Source organism: Indicator indicator, chromosome Z (assembly GCF_027791375.1).
Source record: "Indicator indicator isolate 239-I01 chromosome Z, UM_Iind_1.1, whole genome shotgun sequence".
NCBI lineage: Eukaryota > Metazoa > Chordata > Aves > Piciformes > Indicatoridae > Indicator > Indicator indicator.
The window spans coordinates 59,911,688-59,935,813 of NC_072053.1; the positions used below are offsets into that span (position 1 = coordinate 59,911,688).

At 41.7% G+C, this 24,126-nt stretch overlaps 1 protein-coding gene across 1 annotated transcript; it reads right to left on the minus strand.

Moving 5' to 3' along the window:
* Positions 1-285: 285 nt before the first annotated feature.
* On the minus strand, positions 286-16,826 carry ISOC1 (isochorismatase domain containing 1). The gene is made up of 5 exons (XM_054397864.1): positions 16,527-16,826; positions 5,383-5,502; positions 5,008-5,211; positions 4,519-4,635; positions 286-543 (listed from the first exon to the last, which is right to left on the minus strand). The coding sequence occupies exons 1-5, from the start codon at positions 16,824-16,826 to the stop codon at positions 397-399; spliced, it is 888 nt and encodes a 295-aa protein (XP_054253839.1). The 3' UTR covers positions 286-396.
* Between the last annotated feature and the right edge of the window lie 7,300 nt (positions 16,827-24,126).

Here is a 24,126-nt window from a genome sequence, read left to right on the forward strand (position 1 = left end):
ATTAACACAAAGGTAGAACAGAATATCACATAATGCTTTTACAAAGTGCACAATCAAGAGGTGTCACAGAAATATGCACTTTTTGGAGCTCTTACAATCAGTGTACAGTATAAACTAGCAGGCACCTCTGATAATTTTTGTGTTTTTAAACAAATAAGGGAATTTGACAACAAAAGGGTGCTATGGTACTCAATGCCTCTTCACAGCTGTAACTAAACAGAACATACTGGTACCCAGATATATACCCAGAAAATTTTGCTAAGGCAAGCATGAGTAGGTCAACTTTTAATTTTACACTTCTACCAAAACTTTGAGTGAAAGAAGGTGTACATGTGCACTTAAAGCGTTCCTTCCTTCCTACAGATGACAATGAGATCTGCTTCCCCCACATCCTCTTTAAACTTTGGAAAGGAGCCCTGACTCAGGGGCACTTGCCTTAATGAGATTTTGGATTTCTTTGAATTTTGGATGTTCTTTATCAGCTACTAGCTGCAGCAATATAGCCTCGCTAGTAGTAACTATAATTCCAGTACGAGCAAGACGCTGAAAGAGAAAAGAGCAGAGAGAGAATAATGTGAGGTACTTGAAATGTGAATGAGTATATGTTTGTAAAAAAGGTAAGATGATCTTTTTATAAACATCTCCTATTAACAGAAGTATTGCCAATTCCATTCCAACATGTTTTAGCAGTGCCTTTTATAAAGCTAGGATAGAAAATTACTGCTTCTAGACTTTACTGAGTTTAAGAGGTGCCCTGGATTACAAATAAGGCTTCCTACTTGGACAGATTTAATAACCACTCTTTTATTAACAATCCTTTCTCCTTGCATGGTCCAATAATAGCTTTCTTTACTTTAATGTAGATTTGGAAGGCCTAGAGGAAAAGAAAATAGCCAGGTCCAAGTAAAGGTTGCAATAATGGCTCCCAGCCTTGTGATGCTCTTAAGCTGAAACAATGCAGATAGCTTCCCCAGACCTCCTGCTCTGTACAGTGACACATTTGTTTAAACCATACACACATAAAAAAGAGAAAAATAGGAAAATCAAAATAGTATGGCAACTTTTTCAAGATATAGTTTTCTTGGAATACAAGGGGTTTGCTTTTAACTAACACTGATGAGAATAAAATGATAGAACACTGAGAAAAAATGATAGAACAATGTGGTAGTTTGAGGCTATGCCTTTGAAAATTTTTCACAGATATTGAAAAGGAAGTGGTAAAATGTAAATAAATCACTATTGGGTGTAAAAAGGAAAATAATTATAAGTTCTGAACAATCCATTGGACATATAACAAACATAAGTAATGAAAACAATCCCTCTTTTCACTTTGGCTCTGGCTGATGCTTCTTCTGACTTTACTGACCTTGACTGCATCGCTTCTGTTGTGACTGGTATTAACAACAGCTTTTCTGCTCTTTCTCTTGTCCTTTTTTACGTCCAAGGGGTAAAGGAGGAGGCAGGGAGGGAGAAGCTATTAGCTCCACTGCTTTTTGGCCAGGGGGGTTCTTGGGCTACTTATTAATTGTAAATACCTGTAAATATTGTAAATGCTGTGTATTTTGCACATATTCATTGCATTTCATTGTAGATTGTAGTTTTGCTTGTAAATACAGTTTCATTTGCTTCCAACTGGGCTGGTCTTGCAAATTTAATGTTGGGGGGAATTTTCAACACACCACAAGTGTGAATGTCTTCTCTTTAGAAGCAAAACATATAGCATGTCAAAGAGGTTGGCATTGGATCACACTCTACTTATAGGACTAAGTAAAATATATAGTTTTGAGATTAGTAGAAAGGAAGAGATGCATGTCCTAAGCATACTGGATGACTTTCAAGGAAAGCTAAAGTTTTCTTAGAACAGTCCTTTGAACAAAGGAAAGCAGCAAGGGTGTGTTGCATCCACACCACAGGAACAAGTAGAAGAGATGCAGATGAGAACAGAAATCCAGCAGGAACAGACTGAGCTGGCTCAACTCAAGGCATGTTCATCAACCTAAGACATTAAGAACAGCCACAGCCTTGGCCAGTTGGGATGAATTATTTAATCAATGGAAATTTGTGGGTTTATTTTTCTGGTTTCTGGGTTCTTTTAATTCACAAGCACACAACATTTTTAAGCACACAAGAGAAGCAGAGACAATAATCACTCTTTAGGGTTGTCCAGGCAGATATGAAAGCTTCAGCTATCAATCAAACTGTACATCCTAGTCCTTCTGTTCAACTATTGTATGTTTGTCATCAGCACCACCAAAACATACTTATGTGAGAGGAAATGTGGAGAACTGAAGGGGCAGGTTGGACCAGATGGGATTTATTTGAAGTGTCTGAAGAAGCTGATTGTTAACACTACGATGTCACTGCGGACTCAAGAGGGCTGTGTTAATGGGGAAAAAAAAAGTACTCATCTTCCTAGAAAAGTAAGAAGAAAGATCCAGAGAATCCAGAACAATGAACCTCGTACTGGCTCATGAGGTATGGAGCTAGTCTGCACAAGAGACAATGTCACACTTATTAAAAAGAGCATGGCTAGGAACTTTCAGCTATATGGAGACACTAAGGCAGGATTACCCAGTGCTTTGGTATTTTACCAACTTCCCTAAGAAATGTATTACCATGGTGAATCAGGATTACTGACATGACCAGTACATGTCCCTTTCTCCTGCTCTTAAGTATGCCTATCTCCTGCCTACTCCATCCCACAGTCCTTAGCAGCACTTTGAAGAAAGTTTCTACAGCACAAAAGGAGACACTGTTGGCATGTGCGGACACTGAGGAGGACTTACTGCCTGACAACTGGCTTGCTCATCACAACAAGATAGGAAACACTCCTTGAATCATATTTTAATGATGACTACTTAAGGGATCACATCAAAACCATCTTTGTAGTGCTTGGAGAGAAAATGCTGCATGGTCACAAGCAGACAGCCCAAGCCAAACACCAGTAACAGCTGTTCAGTAATCTCTTGCTCACCTTGCCTTGCCACAGGTTGATACCTTTTACAATTTAGGCTTGGTGTTTTCAAAGGCAGGGAAGGGACTTTTTCCAAGGGCTTGTAGTGACAGGATAAGAGGGAATGGATTGAAGCTTGAGGAGGGCAGACATTAGAAAGAAATTCTTTACAGTAAGGGTGGCAGGACACTGGAACAGCTTGCCCAGGATGCCCCCTGCCAGAGGTTTTCAAGGTCAGGTTGGGTGAGGCCTTGAGCAATTTGGTGTAGTGGACCAACTATAGCAGGGGAGTTGAAAAGAGATGATCTCAATGACCTTTTCAACCCAAACCATTCTATGAATCTATGATTAAGAAGTTACCTGCATCTGACAAGTTTGCCTGGATTCTAGCTTTTGCAACCAACCATGCTTTAGGATAATTGATACCTTTTTAAACAGATAGAAAAGCAAAGCTAGCTAGTTACGCTTACTGTGAATAAACTTATTCACTTGCAGACAGTGCAAGTGATCCACAAAGAAGTGGACAGGAAGGCAAATAGATGGCAGTTTTTCAGTATTTGTTTTATCTATCTGCTACTGCACCACACTGACTTGGGAAGTAAATCATTTCAGTTACTCCTGCACACTCCGTGCGTCACTGTGCTTTACATGACAGACGACATTAAGCTTCACTTAATCAAAGTCATGGGTTTCATTAAATGCTATATGCTGGTGATTTCACTTTAGCCTTTAATTCTCTTATTCATGAGAAAAGAAAGAAATTAAAAGCCTCCTCCAAATCTATGAAAAAAGTACAAAATTCCATAGTTATTAGTTTCAATTTCCAAATAATTGCCAGGGCACAAGGCAAAACTTGCAACGCTTAAAGTATACAGCAGTCTTTCATTCCTAATATGGATGCCTGTGGGCAAGTTAAGTGTACACCAGCAAAAAATCATTTGTACAAATTTGCTGCTGTGTAGTAGTGTATGCTTTTAATTCTTCTTGATACACTCATCTCCACTTTCTCAATATTTAGTTAGACTAAGCTCTTGGAAGGGGGGTAGGGAAAAGCTTTACTATAATCACAGAGTGATTAAGATTTAATTTGCAATGATGAAGAAGAGCAGAGGGAGGGACAGACATACATGAAGGAGCTTTGAAGAGGATGACTTACTATATTCCATCGCATTTCAAGGAATTTCAACAGCACAACAAATACTGTGTGGAACAACAAAATCAAAAGCTCTGTAGCGCTTTTAATCTGCTGTACAGACAGTACTATAAGAAAATATCTAAAAGGCTCATAGTGGTTATACAAAGTAACCTAGACTGCAAGGAACAACCACTTTTCAAATCCAGGTGTCCCAAATTCCACATTTTAAATATAACTTAGCAAGGGAGAATAAGGCAGTAATCCTTCTCTATCCTGGAAGCTATTCTGAGAATTAGGGCATTCACCTCAATTTATTAAGTTTGCATTTATCCAGTGCTTACTGCCCTTAGAAATTCCTTGTTAGTTTACAATGAGCAGGGAAATTAACATACAGACCCAAAATGGAGAAAGCCTTGAATAAGAAACTTACCTCAAGAGCAAACATTCTGTCCATCATGCTTCTTGATGAGGTTGCATCAGCTACAATATGAACTTCCAGACCTCTGCCAATTAATTCCAATGCTGTTTGCTGGATGCAGACATGAGTCTACAGAGGAGATATCAAAGGCAAGAAAGCCACCAAGAAACCATTATCATAAAACGTAAGTGGCACAATGCCAAAATACAGCACATAATTAAGTAGGGCTTGAACATATTTTTCTACATTACTAAGGAACTCAATAGGAGTTTTAAATGCCAACCAGGATTGAAACAAGATCCTGATAACAAGTATTTCATTTCGTATTTTATTGTAAGATAATATCAAAGACAACACAAGGATAATTCAATCTGAAGAGTATATCTGAGCTCTAAGCAATACAAATTGACTATTTTTTTTAATTATAGAGAGCAATGCTTAATACTATTGTTGGCAAACAGACATTAACATAAAACAGAATAAGAACGGCAAGGTACATACTTCTACTCCAAACAGGACAACACTACGGACTCCAGGGATCTCAGCTAATGCTGCCTCCACTTCTGGTAATACCATTGAAAATTTTGTTTTAGGAAGCACAAGTTTAGCTCCTGTTAAATCAATTTCTTGCACAGTGCTCCCAAGACCTTTGGGATACTGTTCAGTTACAATGACTGGAATTCCTAAGAGCCGTGCACCCTGGAGCTGCAAGAGACCAAGGAGGAAAGCACACAAAAAAAGAAATGATTGAAGAATTATATTAGCAACGACACTGTTACTACCTGAAACTGAATAATCAGTAAGCTGGCTTTGTATAAACTACTAATTTACCTTTGTGATCGAAATTCACTACAAGACAAAAAAGGAAAACTGTACCAGTCTTTGGCCCACACTGATGATATCACCAAAGTACTTGATGGCAGGCCGGAATCGCTCTTGCATATCGCAACAGAAAAACACAGTGCTTGAGGGTGTCAGGTTGCCCAAAGTAGTCATCTGAAAAACAAAATAAAGGTTATATTTTCTGTGTCAGTGAAGACCTTTTCAGGAAAGCTGCAGAACAGGGCAGAGTTTGCAATGCTGGTGCCAGGTAGTAAGACTTAAGTTACCTTAAAGTCAAAAGAGGAGAAAGGCTTTTCAAGACTGGTTTTGGTATCTTTCTAAATCTGAAAGAACAACTGATCCTGAGGAATACAGTACAGTCATCAAAAGGTAATCACGACTTTATTAAGTGGGAGACATTTACACTTACCTAAGTGTAAATGGAAACTTCCAAACCTGAAGCAAGATGAGGGACCATACCTGAAAGTACCAACAATATTTTTAAATCTACAATTCTTGGAACTGGCATAAAATCACATTAAGCTGAAGTTTAAAAAAGTCAGATTTCCACTTGCTTTCAATACTACATGTACACACATTATCCATAGTTTCATTGTGTATTAAGTTTGTTTTGTATACAACATCTTTTAGCACAAGTCTGTTGAAAGTCCAAAGGCTAGAATGAAAGCAGAGAAGCTTGTCTATATTACGACCAGAAACTGAATGAATGCATCTTAATGGTAAAAATAATCTCCCAAATTTTCTACCACATAGACTAACAAGTCACGTAGAAAGGTGAGATAAGAATAAAGAAATCAAAGATGGCATTTGCTCACTCTTTAAGAGAGTGCTTTGTATTTGTATGAAATTAGCTGCACTACTTGCAAGAGCAAAGGATAAGGCTTTGGCTGATGGCTACAAGCAAAGAAAGCAGGTACACACTGTCATCTAATTGCAAGGCAACTCAAGAGAAATTACATCCATTCAGGAGCTTTTCAGCAGACTGACAAATCAAATTGAATGAACTGCTTCTGGGAAACAGTCATTAACTGCATACACTTATTTTTTTCCAAACTGAGGTTGTGATGTCTTAAACTAAAACAGAACTACAAAATCTGTAAAATAGTAGATTTTGGGAGAGCAGGGATGTATTTGGTTTATGTGTCAAGGTTTTGGTAGTGGCGGGAGACTGCAGGGGTAGCCAGAAACTGCCCCATGTTGGACAGAGCCAATGCCAGCCAGCTCCAAAATGGACCTGCTGCTGACCAAAGCTGAGCCCATCACCAATGCTGTGGTAATGTATTTAGGAAAGCATAAAAAAAAACCCAACCCACTGTGCAACAGCAGCTGGGAGAAAGGAGAAAATGTGAGAGAAACAATAGATACCAAGGTCAGTGAAGAAGATGGCAGAGAAGGTGTTCCAGGCATGGAATTGGAGATTCACATGCAGCCTATGGTGAAGGTCACAGCAAGGCAGGCTGTCCCCCTGAATCCCATGAAGGACCCCAAATCAGAGCCAAAATTTTGAACTACTGCAAAACATCATGGATTGTAGAGTGACTTATACAGAATTAGTCTACTGTGTTAGCATACACCTTCCCATACCAAAGCAGTAAATGGCACTACCATCCTTATCAGAGGGACAAGCATGAACAGACTAGGAGGGCCTAGTCCAGCTAGGTCTGACTCCTAAGTAATACATAATTTACATAGCTCATATGCAATCCACCCCATGGCTCTGCCACCTTCACCTTGCCATGTGATGCCTTTGTTGCCATTTAAGAGCATTATTTTCAGTTCTATCCACAGTGGATTTGAAATATAAGAGCATTACCAACCTCCTTCATGTGCACAACCACGCACAAACACCTATTACCATACCTCAAGACTCGATACAGCCTCCCTTTAGATCTTCCCCTTCCCTCTGTTAATCCCCTTTTGATCTTTCCTCCTACAATTTGAAACATTTTCACTGCCAGCCCTGGGGTACTTTTCAATTTGCAGTCTACAGTGAGGTCCCTCAGTACCACTGTAACAGTAGTATTTCTCTGCCTGTAATATTTCCTCAGCACTAGCAGAGCCTCAGAGAACATCAGTCAATTCACAGCTCTTGTAGGCCTTGTTCAGTTTGTACTTTTCAGTATGCTATTTTCTCGAGAATTTTCATCATCGATAATACCTAAGACTCCTGAGGTATATTTAACCTCAAAATCATCCCTTGAACTCTCTCTCACCTTTTATTTGCATTAGCCCTGGGTTTGGCTAGGATAGGGTTATGTTTTTTTTCCACAAGTTGGGAAAGGCCACACCCAGGATGGCTAGTGGGGTATTCAGATACCATAAACATCACCTATGGGTGCACCATTCCATGGGTTAAGAATTGCCTGGAGAGCCAGGCTCAAAGAGTGGTGATGAATGGAGTCAAATCCAGTCAGTGGCCAGTCACAAACAGTGCACCCCAGGCCTTGGTACTGGCACCAGTTCTCTTTAGTATCTTTATCAATGATCTGGATGAGGGGATTGAGTGCACTCTCAGTAAGTTTGCACATGACATTAAATTGTGTGGGAGTGTCAATCTGCTTGAGGGTAGGCATCTCTGCCAAGAAATCTGGACAGGCTGGATCACTGGGCCAAGGTCAACTGCATGAGGTTTACCAAAGCCGAGTGCTGGCTCCTGCATTTGGCTCACAAACCAACCCCATGCTATGCCACAGGCTTGGGGCAGAGGCTGGAAGGTTGCCCAATAGAAAAGGACTTGGGGGTGCTGGTTGACAGCTGAACGTGAGCCAGCAGTACACACAGGTGGCCAAGTAGGCAAACAGCATCCTGACCTGTATCAAGAATAGTGCAGTCTGCAGGAGTAGGGAAGTCATCATGCCCCTGTACTCAGCACCAGTGAGGCCACACCTCAAATGCTGTGTTCAGTTTCGGACCTCCTCACTACAAGGACATTGACGTGCTGGAGCATGTCCAAAGAAGGGCAAAAAAACTGGTGAAGAATCTAGAGAATAGGTCTTATGAGGAGTGGCTGAGGGACCTTGGATTGTTTAGTCCAGAAGAGAGAAGGCTGAGGGGAGACTACAAATTCTCTATACAACTACCTTAAAGGTTATACTGAGCTGTGGATCAGTCTCTTATCTCTAATATCAAGCAACAGGATGAGAGGAAATGCCCTGAAATTGTGCATTAGGGTAAATTAGGATATTAGGGTAAATTTCTTTATGGAAAAAGAGTGGTATTAAAATTGGTTGCCCAGGGAAGTGGTGGTGTCACCATCCCTGGAGGTGTTGAAGAAACATGTGGATGTGGCACTTTGGCATATCGTTTAATGGCAATGGTGGTGTTAGGTCAATAGTTGGACTCAACGATCTTAGAAGTCTTTTCCACCACACTACAACACCAACCAAAACAATTCTATGATTCTGTACGAAATTGGGATGGTCATGGTTTCTCTTTAGGTACACAGGTAGGTGAGGGTGTTGAACTCTGTTTTATTCCATGTTATATGTGACTTTCTTTCCTGTTGTTATTCCTGTTGTTCACTCATTCTTTGAATTGTTTTATTAAACTCTCCTTATCTGAAGCTGTAAGGTTTTCCATTTTGTTCCCAATTTCTGCTTCCCATGCTACCAGGGGGAGAGGCTGGGGACAGTCGTGTGAGTGGCTATGTGAGGCTCAGCTGCAGCCAGGCCTGAAACCATGACAGTCCTTTCTAGCACCCATGTGGGGACCAAAAGGTTGAGATAAAAAAAAAGCCTTACCAAAACCTGTTAAAACAAATTTGCTATACACACTTTTTATATCAGCTAAATAGTTCATGGTCACAATGTGGGTCCATCTGTTTGGTGGTATCAAACAAATCCTTATGTCCTCTGTGTATTCCCTGTAGTGATATTCACAAGTTGGAGAAATGGACAAGGTCTATGACATAGCTGTATCAGATATTGTTGATGTGTGATATGATTATAGCACTGGTCATGGGGTTATGCTGCTATTTGGATGTGGCATTCTTGCACATTGGAAGGCAAGACTTTCTCAGCTTTTGAGAATTTTGAATATTCTTGGGGTGTCCAAGCCAGCATGCTCTTTGTTGCAGTGACTGCTGACTGTGTCCCAAGTCTTGTTCAGGGTTACACAAAATTTTCCCAAGAATATTACCTAGAAATCTGCCTTGAGGCTGAATAGTTATGAGTGACAGGGTATATGGGAGAGTATGCACAATTGCCTAGGACAGTGGTGACCTCCAATGTTTTGGAATTTCCCCCCTGAATAAGTGCAGAATCATGATCAACTAGCAAAATATTTGGAAAAAGTATGCTGTCAACCTGGTAATTCCTGAAACACAAACCCATGGTGCCCTGCCCATGCCTACCAAGTCCTTCTTAACACTCTTCAGTGCCCTCAAGGGGAAGAAAAGGTCTCTGGCCCTAAGGACAGACTGGCAGCTGTAGCTACTGAAACCCCAGCAGCAGGTGTTGCAGATGCACCAAAGAACCAGCCTGTGTCAGTACCAGTCACCTCTATACAGAAAAAGAATATACAACAGAATCAGTTTGCCTCACGAGGGATGACGATGAACCAGGGTTACCATGAGAAGAGATGGAGGTAATCACTGATATCTATCCCTGAGATAATGGTGCCAAAAGTTTGGAATTAGAGGGCAGGGAAGCCAAGCAGACCGGATCCCTCTCTAAGCAAAGGGGCATTGACAAGGTGATTGGAAAGCAGACACAGAGGCCCTCAGCCGCTGGACACAACTTCTGTCAGGCAGGAAGGAAAGGTACTTCTTCAAGGAAAATGTTATATGTCACCTAGACAAGTAGACCACCATGGAGAGAAGTATCCAGCACCTGAGGGAATTTGTGGTGCTGGAGGTGATTTATAATTAACATAATGATAAGCAGTCACCCTCGGATCTAGATTGCACACCACCCACACAGCAGAAGTTCCTATGAAGGGCACAACCATCATAAGCCACCTCATTGGTAGCAGTGCTCTGGAAAGCCAAACCTGGACAAACGGTAGATGAATTGGCTGACCAGCTCTGGCAATACAAGGGAAGTCTCTCTTCCTGTGTGTGGCCCTTCATTTCAGCTGTAAAGCAACTCTCCTGGCAAGTGCCATGGCAAGTTCCATGTATGCACAATGTAACCCCCAGATGGCTGGAAATTTACCCTGTGCCCCACGCTGCTGCCCAGAATACCATATTGGCCCTTGAAAAGCAAATTTGCCTTGAGAGAAGTGAATCACACTCTCCATTGTTTTTGCCAACTCGTGGCAGACAGAAGAGGTGCCTGAGGACTGGAGGAGAGCCAATGTCACTCCAGTCTTCAAAAAGGGCATGAAAGAGGTTCCAGGGAACTATCGACCAGTCAGTCTCACCTCCATCCCTGGAAAAATGATGGAGTGGCTCCTTCTGGAGAGCATCTCAATACACTTGGAAGTGAAGAAGGTTATCAGGAGTAGTCAGCATGGATTTACCAAGGAGAAATCATGCTTGACTCATCTGGTATCATTCTACGATGCCACAACTAAATGAGTAGATTCAGGATGTAGTCTATGTTGACCTTAGCAAGGTCTTTTACACCGTCTCCCATGACATTCTAGTGAGCAAGCTCAGGAAGTGTGGATGGAACAGCAGACAGTGAGGTGGATTAGGAACTGGTTACAAGATAGAGTTCAAAGAGTGATCAATGGTGCCATGTCTACCTGGAAAGCTGTAGCTAGTGGAGTTCCCCAGGGATCAGTGCTGGGTCCAGTACTGCTCAACATCTTCATCTATGACATTGATGAGGGGATAGAGAGTCTGCTCAGCAAGTTTGCTGATGACACCAAACTGGGAGGCTTAGTTGATACAGCTGAAAGCTGCGCAGCCATCCAGAGAGACTTGGTCAGACTGGAGAGATGGGCACAGAGGAACTAAATGAGGTTCAACAGGAAGAAGTGCAGAGTTCTGCATCTGGGGATGCAGGTGTTTTATTAAACTTTCCTTATCATAAGCTGTGGAGTTCTGCATTTTAATCAAATTTCTCCTTCACATCCTACCAGGGGGAATGGAACAGTTACATGGGACTCAGCTGCAGCTGAGTAAAAAAACGTAACAGTAAAGCTGATTATCTGGAGCACTATTCCAGTTCTGAGTTCCCCAGCTCAAGAAGATGGTTAAGGAACTGGAACATCTCTCTTCTGAAGAAAGACACTTCTTTATGCTGAGGGTGACAGAGTACCCTAGGTGATCCTGCTTTGGCAGGGGGGTTGGACTCAATGACGTCTGGATCTGAATTCTAGGATTCTATGATTATTTCCACCTTATCACAGGAATTATTTCTACCTTTGTTGCTTCTAGTCTGAACCTGATATCATTTCAGCTTTTCTCCCCAACTTGTCCCGAAAAGCCTGCTCTCTCATACGCTTGCAGCTCCTTCCTACTTTGAGCTTTCTGCAAAAACAGTATTTGCCCTAAATTTCACAATGAGATGGATGATGGAATACTTATGAACTGTGGATTTGGAACAGGTCTTATAAAGCCCAATTCAATATTATTCTGATCTGACATTGAAGCACAGAAGAAAACCCATTGTCTTTCCAGACAGGAAGCATCCTCATTACAGACTTCCACTGAATTCATAATCCTATATATGTACAGCAAACATCACAGAGAACTGGAGCAAAACCTTACACCTGCTTTCCTATTATTAAGTTGGTTTGATGTAACTTACACCTTTATCTTATTACCAGTGGTAACATAAAAAATAGTTGGATCAACTAATCAACTATGTTTTTGCTAAATGGAAGCTTTTACAAAATCTAGCACAAGTAATTCCTATATTGATTTTCATATTTATTTCTTATTAACTTGTAGTCTGAATCAAACCATTCAACCCAGGACAGAACAAGAAGAAACTAGAAGAAATGGATCATCAAAGCCTGTGCAACAATATCTAAATCTACTCATTTATTTTGCTTCATTTCTCTGTGGTCCCCACCAGAACTTTCTTCCCTCCAGCTAAAAGTTATTCACAGCACAGCCAGCCAGACAGGCACATAACCTGATGCAGTTCTTCTACTCATCTAGAGAAGTCATCCCTAGGTCACTGTACAGACCCAGAATTTAAAGGTATGTTGTCAGAATTTACATACAACCTGAAATCCCGCTCTAGAAAAGGCCTAGTTGGAAAAGGACATGTGTTTTCTCACATCTTTTTAATCTCTGCTTATTATTATTAATCATACCAAATAAGACTGTGATGAAGTACTGTAATTAGAGAATCAGCTTTACAAAAATATTCACATATACTGGCTCTATCTGGACTTTCCTGGTTCAACTTCAGGAAAGCATTACATATGCAAAACGCAATTTTCCTCTGCTAACTGTAATGAACAAGGAAATGGAGAAATAATCCCACGTGACAACACTATCACCTCATAAATTTCTCACCAAGGTTACTTGCTAAAAGGGCAAAGTGGAAGACCTTGCAACCATGGTGTTTTAATCATGGCATAAAAAATAAGTCAAGGAGATGACTATCACTATTTTCTTCTCCTTAATTTCTAAAAGCAAACGTGCAAGATTCAGTTTTACTTTGCTACCTACCTTTCAAATAAAAAAGCCAAAAACAACTGAATAAATACAGTTTAATGTTTTTTTTAGGGGAAGGATAAGTTATAAGTGTTTTAACTTAGGAATATATTTGTACTAAGTTGAAATGCAGCCCTTTGTATGAAATTCAACATTTTTAAAAGGGAAAATTTACTTATATAAGCACATGATGTTCATAAAATTGAGACACTACAGAATTCATCATCAAAATAATCAAAATGTTTGTTGTAGACAAGCAAGGAGTTGGGATTTGAAGAAACCCATCTTTCAGTATTTTTAGTCCCTTTTTTATCCTCTTCAGGTTTTGAGTGCTGCTTCTTTTAAAAAAAAATATGTGTGTGTGTGTGTGTGTGTATAAAAAATTTATAAACATTGTATTTACTTGTAGCACTAATGTATTGGAATTCATAATTGCACCTTTGGAAAAAAAAGGTGAACAACTCCTCACACCTGATTCATATCTTCCAATTTATGTTTTGGCTTTTGGTCTTGAGAAAAAGGACTTAGGAGGCTCCTGAGTGAGTTACTTCTATTTCCAAAGCACTGGAAAGATATGTGTAAAAAGAGTGAAAATATATGTATCAATAGTTCTATTTTATTTACCTTATATTTCAGCAATAATTAGGTGTCATTTTGTAAGCAGCCTTCCACAAGAAAGACACACTTGAGATGTCAACATGTCTTTTTAAAAAATGTCTTGAAGTAGAGGTGCTTTATATAATGATTTCAAGAATAATCTTTCCTTTTTAGCTCTAGCATCGTAAGGTTACACATTTGTAGACCCAGAGCACAAGAAGTACTGCTGAAGAGAAATCACCTTGAAGTTATGACAATGACTGTGATATAGCCTCTCTTGGGCATATATTTGAATACTGCCTGAAGTCCTCCATTACACAGCTATAATGAACATAGCTGTCTTGTTTCTCTGATACCCCTGAAGTGTTTTCCTTTACTGCTTCTCTCCTCCAAAAGCAGCTACAACATTTACAGCAAAACACAATACTTTTAGTACTGCTATTTAACAGTATTTAGAGTTAGAAGAGGTTAAAGTGGTCCTGTATTCCCCTCCCCTAACTAGAAATATTATTACTTTAAAACACTTCAAATCCATAAAAAGCAGAGGGTTCCTTTTGGCTAGTATTCAGTCACTCAATTTGCAAGCAAATGCCCTCCTCACCAGTTAGGAGAGGTCAAACAAAAAGTCCCTCATCCCGCAAGTCTGTGGTTGAGGAGTTTAAGAGCAGCTGCCAGGCTGAACATTGAGGTTTACCTCATCCCACCACCCTATCCAACACTGGGTGCCCATTAATAAGTCAGGTGGCTGTTTTGTGCCAGGACAGCTAAACAAAACAAATGTACATACATGAGTACAGTGAAAAGGCACAAATACGACTGGAGAGCAAAAGTCCGTGTACAGATCAAGCCTTGAATTGAGCTGGTTGGAGTGGCTTTCTCAGGGCAGCATATGGTGATTTCTCCATGAGACTGCTGTCCCCCTCAACTGCAGGGACAGGTAATCGAAACAGCCTAGTCAGGCACCATTTAGTCCCGACATACCTTGAGCTACTGCAACAAAAGGTATCGTTCCATGACAGGTCCACAGCGCAATCAAAATGGGAGGAAATAATTCCAGAGCTCACAGGTGCTGCTGCTCTAGGAGTTAAAATGCCATCGCTAACTAAATACATATATGTATTTTACAATGCACCAAAGCAAAAATACTGGAATTAATGTTAGGGATATGGATGCTAGCATCTGTGAACCTTAATTTAAACCTAAATATATCTTTCCAAATATGCAAGCTTAATCACATCAGTGAGCAAAAGTTGTCCTCTTGAAAGGCATGTTCAAAACGGTATTTCAAATGACTATGCCACAAGCAGAGTTAACAGAGTATGTCATGTGTCACTGCAGATAAAAACACCAGGGAGGTAGTGAAAAAGGGCACACAAAAGTGGTAGTGCATGAATGAACATATGGAAAGAAAGTATAATCTTCCCATCAGTAAATCCTAAAGGTCTTTAAAAGCACAGCTGTGACTATATCAGACCAAATGTTCCCCAAACAAGAGATCTCTGAGCACCTGCCAGGGGCTTAAAGCAAGCTGAGTGATACCACTGTGATGTCTCCAGCTCATTCTCAGCTGCTGAAACACATCAGGGAGGCAACTAAGATAATACACAAGTACCATCCTTTTCCTATCACCAGTTCCTATTGTCTCAAAATGGCAACAGTATCGGTGAAAGCAGCTAATCAATTAGGAAGTCAGTGCATTAATATTGCCTCATCCTGAATCCCTGCAGTCAAAGCTGCATGCTGCATCTGAACTCTGGGAATGATGTTTCCTTCTGTACCCCAACAATAACCTGGTACACCAACATGTATGTCCTGCTATGAATGTTTAGGCTGCGTGTTTTAATGCAGAAGTAATCTGCAAAGAGGGATCTGCATGCAGAAATAAGAAGCAAAATTTTGACCTGCACCACAGTTACACACCCACACTGCAAAAATTCTGGTTTTAAAATCCTTGCTTGAATTAACACCCATACCAACTCTTTTTGCAAGTTGGAGAGACTGCCCTTTCCAGTTTCCCAGGCTGGGCCACCATCCATTCTGTTTCCAACACACAAAAGATAAAGGTTTTAAAATAAATGAGTGATGAATTATTAAATGAATAATAAAAGACAAAGTAAGTTAGCTAAACTAGTCTGGTTTTTGCAATGACTCTATCCATACATAGGGTTAAGTAAAAGACAAAAGACTCCAAAGACATCCTTGATGTACAGTCTAAGCAAACAGGCCATCTTGACTGTTTATGGGTTCAAGACGCTATGATTAAACAGTGTGAATTAGACTGTTTATAACGTTCTGAATTAGAACAACAACTATGTGTTTTGGGTTTTTTAAAGTTTACCTCTTTGAAGCTGGAAAAAGAAAAAGCTACTTTGCTTCAAGCACAACTACTACAGCACGACTGGCATGAATCTCCAGTGTACATAAAGCTATCTTAGTATGAAACACACGTACTGTACCTGTCTGGCAGTCTGGGTTTCTAGTTTATGGCCACAAAACTAGTGAGTCATGAAACTGTGAACTGAAAGAGCTTTTCGGGACAGTAAGAGAAACATAAATCCTAGAGAGTTTTCGCCTAAGAAGGGATACAGAAATCTTAGGGAACCTACGAGCCATGAGACCAAGCTCTGGCAGAGCCCTTATATCCAGCAGCCTTTGAGTTTCCTCGTAGCATTACCTTCGGTTAAGGCTAGGTAGTACCAGTCCTATTGATTATTTCAGTCACCAGCCTATTTTCCAATTCTTGGAGCCAAGTGCTGACTTGCTGAGGGCAAAGATCAGCTACCAAACGCATGTGGCGCCGAGCGCACCTGCCTCTCCGCCTTAGTAAAACTGAAGTTTCCAGGAAGAAATAAGTCAGCGCGGCCTGCGGGGATTTGCCCACGACTCTAGCCCGCTCCGGGCTTCCCCGTCTCCCGGTGCCGCTTCTCCCTGGAAGGCTACGAAGACAACAGGCAGTGGCAGCTGGCGGTCAGACGGCGCTGCCCGCCCACACACCTGTGGCAGCCCCGCCGTCGGGTCTCACCTGTATCTGCAGCGGCACCAGGCGCACTTTGCAGCGCTCGCTGACGAGAAAGCCCTTGGGGAGGTCGATGTACTGGCTCCACTCCTCGGCGAAGAGCTGCACCACAAACTTGCGGTGCATGTCTATCTGGTCCCCGTAGAGACTGAGGAACTTCTGGATCAGCAACTCGTAGCCGGCGCCGAGCGGCACAGTGGAGGGTCGCGCGAAGACGGAGAAGCAGAAGAGGACGGGAACGGAGCTGCCGCCCGCCGGCGAGCTGCCCCCACCGCCCGGAGCACCGGCCGCCTCCGCCGCCGCCATCTTCAGGGGCAGCCACAACCAGCCCAGCTCGCTCGCTGCAGCCCACACCGCCGCCCCTCCTACTGCCACCTCCTCCCTCCGGCCATGCGGGCGGCGCCGACGGCCCCCAATCCCAGCGGCGCCTGCTCCTGCTCCTCCTCCTCGCCATGGGGCCAGGCCCTGCCCCGCGAACACTCGGGTGGACACGCCGCCGAGGCGTCTCGGCTGGGCGGGCACCGGTTCTCCCGGCGCGTCGCGGGAGAGAGAGCGGGTGAGTCCCCTTCAGGCGGGCAGTAGGAGGAGCACCCCTTCACCGAAACGCCTGCCTCGTCCGAGTCGAAGGGTATAGTCCAGTTCTCCCGGAGAGGGGCGAGTGGCGGTAGGCTAGGGGCCTTTCCGCTGGGGCTGTTGGTAGCTGGCGTATCGCCGGGCCGCACCCCACCGCCGCGTAGCTGGCCGCAGGGCCGAAGGGGCGGACGCGTGAGGCTGGGAGCCGTCGGGCGAATGAGGCGGCGGCGAGGAGCGACGTGCCGAGCGGGGCGGGTGGCCCCGGCGGCGCGGCTGGTAGCCGGCCGCCGTCCAGGTCCGCGGCAGAGACTGGCGGGTCCTCGCCCCGCAGTAGCTGGCGAGGAACTTGTTGACAGACCCTGAGAGATGTCCAGTTTCTTTCAAGCATGATCCAGCCAGAGATTAGATCTAGAAGCAGAACAGTTGTTCACTGTCCCAGTAACGAAACCGATTGTTAGCGAGAGGCTTGTTTCAGAAATGTCAGTTTCGGAACTGCGGGAGTAGCCTGAGCTGCTACACACCGAAGCTGTGGACCTGCAGTTTTCATGTGCAGACGAGGAAAAAAAGAGCAGAATGCAGTGCATTCCCACATTTTATCCTTCATAGATTCATGATCTCTACAATTCATTAACTTTACCCCCGCCCATTCCCTCCCTCCCCCGTCAAGCGCAGGAGTGACTGACAGATGGAAATGTTGCTCGTGTTTTGCCGTAATTGCCAGATCTGTTGTGCTTCATTGTACCTGGGGGAAAGCATCCAGTGGCGTACACATTAGAGAGAAAATACTCTGTTAAAACCCACCGGACGTTTTCATGTGCTATCTAATGCAGTGGCACCACTGTCAAGGTTAAAGGATCTCTATCTGATTTAAATAGCCAGAAACTGAAGATTGAAGTTATTCTGCTTTACTCCTGTCAGAAATCTGGACTTGTCATGTTAAATGACAATATTATAATAAATGACAAGATTATAACTATTATTTTCCCCTCCACAAAATACACTGTTGATACAAACTGATTTAAAAACTGCAAGCTTAAGGAATCTTTCACAATCATGTATTTACTCACAAATATACTCTCTAGACACTGAAGCAGCCTGAAGTGATTATTTTATACCCCAACCAAGAACAAAGGTACAATGGCTTTTACACATTACAAAGAAAACCTACAAATCTTACTCTGTCTAGGCAGAAATTATGCAAACTAAGATTTTAGAAGATTCTCTTTGCAAGTCTGAAATATATAGAGACTCTGCCTTCTTTTACTAACAATGCAATCAGTGGATTCATGCAGAGTTTGCACCTTGTTTCAGAAGGAGGTGGTGTCTGTTTAACTCTATTCAGTGTAAATGAACACATCTCTGTGATTAAAAAGCACTTTTTGATGAGTGAAAACACTCATCAAGAGATCCTGGCCATCTGAGTTCTGTTTAAACATTTGATCCCATCCTGTGTGACAATATTTAGCTGGCAAGTAGTTTCTACCACTAGAAACACATCTATGGGAGTGTTCAGTGAAGCATGCACAACTCTGTTTCACCTGCTAAAAAAATACCCAACAGACAGAGTTCAGGCCTTATTTTAATTATTTGTTCATGCTTACTGTTCTACTGATTTAATTTATGAATATAGCTCATCATTAATGCTGTTTCAGTAGAGTCAAACAGGGTAAGCAGTTCTATGGCCCAGTCATTAGCTCACTTAAGTCAGCTCCAGTTTTCCAAAAGAAAAGGAGAAAAATTGAATGTTCAATAAAGTCTGTTTATTTTCTGTGACTTAAATTGGTTTCCAGTTCTTAATTTGTGCTTTATTTTCACTGAGTGCAGGTGTAAAATTGAATATGTTTTTAAGACCATGAGTAGTGGTTTTGTTGAATAATGGTGTCTTGAATGGACTTCCTTTTGCCGTTATAACAAGATATTTGTTAACAAAATACACCGTAGTGAGTTCTTACCTTCCCACTGTTGCTGTCTGCAATTAATACATTTGAATACAAATCAATCAGTTATTATGCAGAATGCATAACTATTATTTGGCAAGTTGGGCAGATTCAAGCTTATTAAAATAACAGAGTTATTTTTTTAACAAGGTTAGACTTACGCAGTGTCAAGGAAGTAGATTCATTCAAAATCTGGACATGGAGGGGCTCTTCTAGTGCAGCTGACTATTCACACGTAGCCTAATTTTTCTCCTGAAAGCACTTGAACAGCTGCCTGTGCTTGCATGGTACCGTCCCATAGAGGGAGGCACTTCTGATGGAAGCAGATCTCAGACTGATTTTTTCCTCTGCTAACTGGTCATCTTCCATTTTCAAAGTATTACCCTGTGGTAGTTTCAGGCTGTGCCTAGGAAATTTTCCACAGATCTTGAACAGAAAGTAGTAGAATGTAAATTAATCATCAGTGGGTGTAAAAAGGAAAATAATGATAAACTCTGAATAATCCCATTGGACAGATAACAAACATAAAAGTTAGATCTGTAAACTAACTTTCTTTTTTTTTTTTTTGCTTCCTTCACTCTGGCAGATACTATCTCTGGCTTTTGCTAGCTTTGTTGACCTTGGCTGTGTTTTGTTGTGGCTGACTATCAACAAACAACTCTCTGCTCTTTCTCTTGTCCCATATGTGCAGGGTGGGTAGGGAAGGGAGCAGGGAAGGGGAAGCTATTAGTGGCCCTCTAGTTTTGTCCAGGGGGGTTCTTGTGCTGTTTATAAATTGTAAATACCTGTAAATAAATGTAAGTATTGTATATTTTGTATATATTCATCACTTTTCATATTTTAGATTGTAGTTTTGCTTGTAAATACAACTGCATTTGCTTCCAGCTGAGCTGGTCTGGAAGTTTTGTGTTGGGCAAGAATTTTCAACCCACCACATACCCTGAGACACGAAGTTGGAAAGGAACACCTCAGGGATCACCAGCTGGATGTAAGTAAGATGCACTCACCTTTCATGTGCCTTTTAATCATACAGTTCCTGTGTCAGCACTCAGTTTGAACAACAGAAGTGTGTAAGAGCATTTGTAGTACGTCTGGCATTTCACATTGCAAGTAACATGTGACTGACTCTTACAAACAATAAAGAAAAATATAATTTCTACTAAAAAATCAGGGTTACTTCAACCATGGGAGTTTTAAGATACTGTCAGTCTCACAGTTACAAGCTTACTGTATGCTGAAGTCATAAAAAATGGAATATGACTACAGTGACTATGTCCCTTAGGTGATGAGATAGAACAACACACTAGAAAAAAATAAAAGATTGACAAGTACTGAATCATTTAAGTTTTTCAGTGCAGGCCACATTTCCTTAGCCTAATTCAGAAACATTTCTGTCTGTATCAAGTCTTCCTTTTAACAAGTCCATTGGCATTCTTCTGAGTCACAAGGCTCTGCCTTCTGCATGGGACTTCCTTTCCTGCAGCAGAACTGAACAAGGTCATCTTGATTTGAGCCTCTAAAAGCATTTTTGTTTGTTTGTTTGTTTGTAGCAGTTAAGGAGCACTTCCATCATGAGCTGGGATGTATACGGTGAGGTTATGCTATGTCCACTTTAAAAGTCGAGGTATGGGGAAGATTTCAGCTCAAAGGTTGGAATTCAGAGCATTAAAAAGTAAACTTCCTACTATGTAGCATTATTCCAGTGTTAGTTACTCCCCTGGTGATATTTCAGAATTACTGTCACCTCACCTCCAAATGACTGCGTTTATTCCCTATGTAAGTATGTTACAAATATGTTGTTAAAACCATAGCGTTATGACAAAAACCTTTCTTAGATGTTGCACTTCATCTTGCAGACCTGTATAAAGCTACCTTGTAGCAATGAAACCACATTATCATGCAGCTCAGCACACATAGCTTTCATTTGCAGTCCCAGCTGGACTCCCTGTTGACTTTAATATATCAGGCTAGATCTGTATTATAGTTTAACACTACCCTAGACACTGGGCTTACAGCCAGGTTTACTTGCTGTTGGTGCTACATACCTGAGGTAGTGTCCTTTGTGCTGACTCTGCAGTAATTCCACTGATACTGATGGGGGGAAGACACTGCAAGAAGGCTTACGCACTTCAGAATCGTGCCAAGGGCAATGTGGACTTCCCTGTGCCAGGCACAGCCACTTCCATTTATCTCATCTGCCAGAACATAGTATTAATACCATGCAAAATCCTTTTTAAGAAATCTCCATATTTCTGCTGCAGTTACCTATAATGGTTATCTGTGTATGGGGCAGTGCAGGCTTTGTGACTGGCAAACTGACCCTGAGATCAGACAACTCAAGTGTTGTCCATATGTGAGCTAATTAGCTACCAGCTAATGCTGTATGTGTGAATGACAGGTTTTTGCAACAGAATGGTTGGAAATAGATGTGACAGGCAAAGAGCTCCTGGAATGTCCTGGAAGAATAAGGCACTCTTCACCTGGAAGAGTAAAGCACTCTTCATCTCGTCAGTTTTGTCTCTTTGCAGGGTTTGGGAATGAGTTAATATTGCTAACGTTTTCAGCTTTAATTCTAATGTCATCTTCCAGTGTGACTCCTTATATCAAGAATTATCAGACTATTTATTTGTAAGATCATCTGCTGTGTAATGATACTTCAAAGTAAAAAGCATGTTATTGGGACAAAGCTCTAATTTTCCACTTTTATAGATGGTTTAAAACTCCACTGTTAATAATCAATTCAATACTGTATCACTTAGGCTGTATTTTGATAGTCTAAATTTCTTTCATGGATGATAGTGGTTGGAAAACAATAGTAAAATTTGACAATAGTAACCATATTGATAAAATATATGAGTATGAAAGATGAAATATAAAAAGCAATGAGGATCTTACTGAATAATCAGATGATCATTTTCACTGTAATATGTGAAAATAAAATGTGTATCTTTTTTTTTTGATGTGGTAGCCCTCATATTTCTACCGCTATGAATAATTGCATCCTTCATCACTGGCATTAAGTGTGTATGGCAATTTTCATAAAGAACATTCTTAATAATCTGATTATCTTTTACTTTTGTCTGAGCAGGCTACACAGCTAGGCACAATCAGTCCAGGAGTTTTCTGCAGAGCATTGATGATAACATTCTGGCACAGCTGGTGGAGGAGCCAGTGAAGAGAGATGTGTGGTTCAATCTTGTAATAACAAAGAAAGGTCTCTTTGGGGATATGAAATTTACAGTCTAAATTTCACATGAGTGCAGTGAAACTGCACTGCAGTGCCCATGAGATGGTAGAGTTTGGGATCATCCAAGGAAGTAGCAGGATAGTAAGTAGGATTGCAACCCAGGACTTCAGGAGAGCCAATTTTGACCCCTCCAGAGACCTCCTTGGAGGAATCCCATAGGTTAGGGCTCTAGAAGGTAGTGGGGCTGAAGAGAGATGGTTAATATTCAAGCACCACTTCCCCCAAACTCAAGATCAGTGCATTGCTATGAGTAAGAAATCAAGCAAAGAGGGCAGGAGACCTGCAGAGATGAGCAAGGAGCTTCTGGAAAAACACAAATGGAAGAAGGAAGTTCCCAGTATGTGGGGAAAGGGACTGGCCACATCATAAGGTAAGGGAACATTGCCAGAATATGTAGAGATGCAACAAGGAAAGCTAAGGCCCTCTTGGAGTTAATTCTGGCAAAGGATATAAAAGACAATGAGAAGGGCTTATTCAAGTGTATCGGTAGGCAGAGAAAGACTAGAGAAAATGTGGACCTGGTGCTGAATGAGGTGGGTGCTCTGGTGACAGAGGGTACAGAGATGACAGGCGTACTGAATGTCTTCTGCGCTTCAGTCTTTACTGCTAAGACTGGTGCTTAGGAATCCCAGTCCCAAGAAGTAAGAGAGAAAGTCTGGAGGGAGGAAGGCTCTTCCTTAGTCAAGGAAGATTAAATTAGAGATGATCTAGGCAAGTTGGACATACTTGAGCCCCTTTGGGATGCATCCATGAGGGCTGAGGGAGCTGGCAGATATTATGCTAAACCGTTTTCCATCATATTTGAAAGGTCATGGAGCATAGGATTTTGACACTGTCTCCCATAACATCCTTGTAGGTAAGCTTGGGAAGTGTGGATTAGATGAGTGTGTTGAGAACTGGCTGAACCACAGCATTCAGAGGATTCTGATCAGCGGTGCAGAGTCTAGCTGGAGTCCTGTAGCTATTGGTATTCCCCAGAGGTCAGTACTGGGTCCAGTCTTGCTTAACATACTTATCAGTGACTTGGATGAAGGGACAGAGCGCACTCTCAGTAATTTTGCTGGTTATACAAAACTGAGAGAAGTGGCTGATACACCAGAAGACTGTGCTGGTATTCAGTGAGACCTGGACAGGCTGGAGAGATGGGAGTAAGTCCAACACAGGGCTACAAGGATGATCAGAGGACTAGAGTATCTTTTACAAGGAGGGGCTGAGAACCCTGAGTCTGGAGAATAGAAGGTCGAGAGGGAATCACATAAAAGCTTAAAAAGGCAGGCATGAAGTGGATGGAAACAGACTCTTTCCAGTGGAGCCCACTGATACAACAAGGGGCAGTGGACACAAACTAGAACACAGGAAGTTCCATCTGAACATAATAATGTTACTTTGAGGGTGACACAGCACTGGAACTGTCTGCTCGGAGAGGTTGTGGAGTTTCTTTCTCTGGACACTTCCAAAATGCACCTGAGCACATTCCTGTGAAACCTGATCTAGGTGAACCGGCTTTAGCAAGAGGGTTGGACTAGATAATGTACAGAGGTCCCTTCCAACCCCTAATGTTTTGTGATTCTGTGAATCACAAAGTACAATGGACAAAGTTGTGAATATTTAGCAATTATTTATTCAAAATCAGGTATTGCTGCCATATATTTGCAGGGCACAGAGTTATGTTGGAATATTGGGTTCTTTTGCAGAAGGACCAGCCCTTTGCCATCACTACACTAAGGTAGCCTTTCCCACACTGGAAAATGTATATTATACTTGAGAACTTTTGGTAGGATGTAACACTTCTTCCACAAATGAAGTTGTTCTTTTTTTTTTTTAAATTCCACTGTCTGGTTTGTTGTTT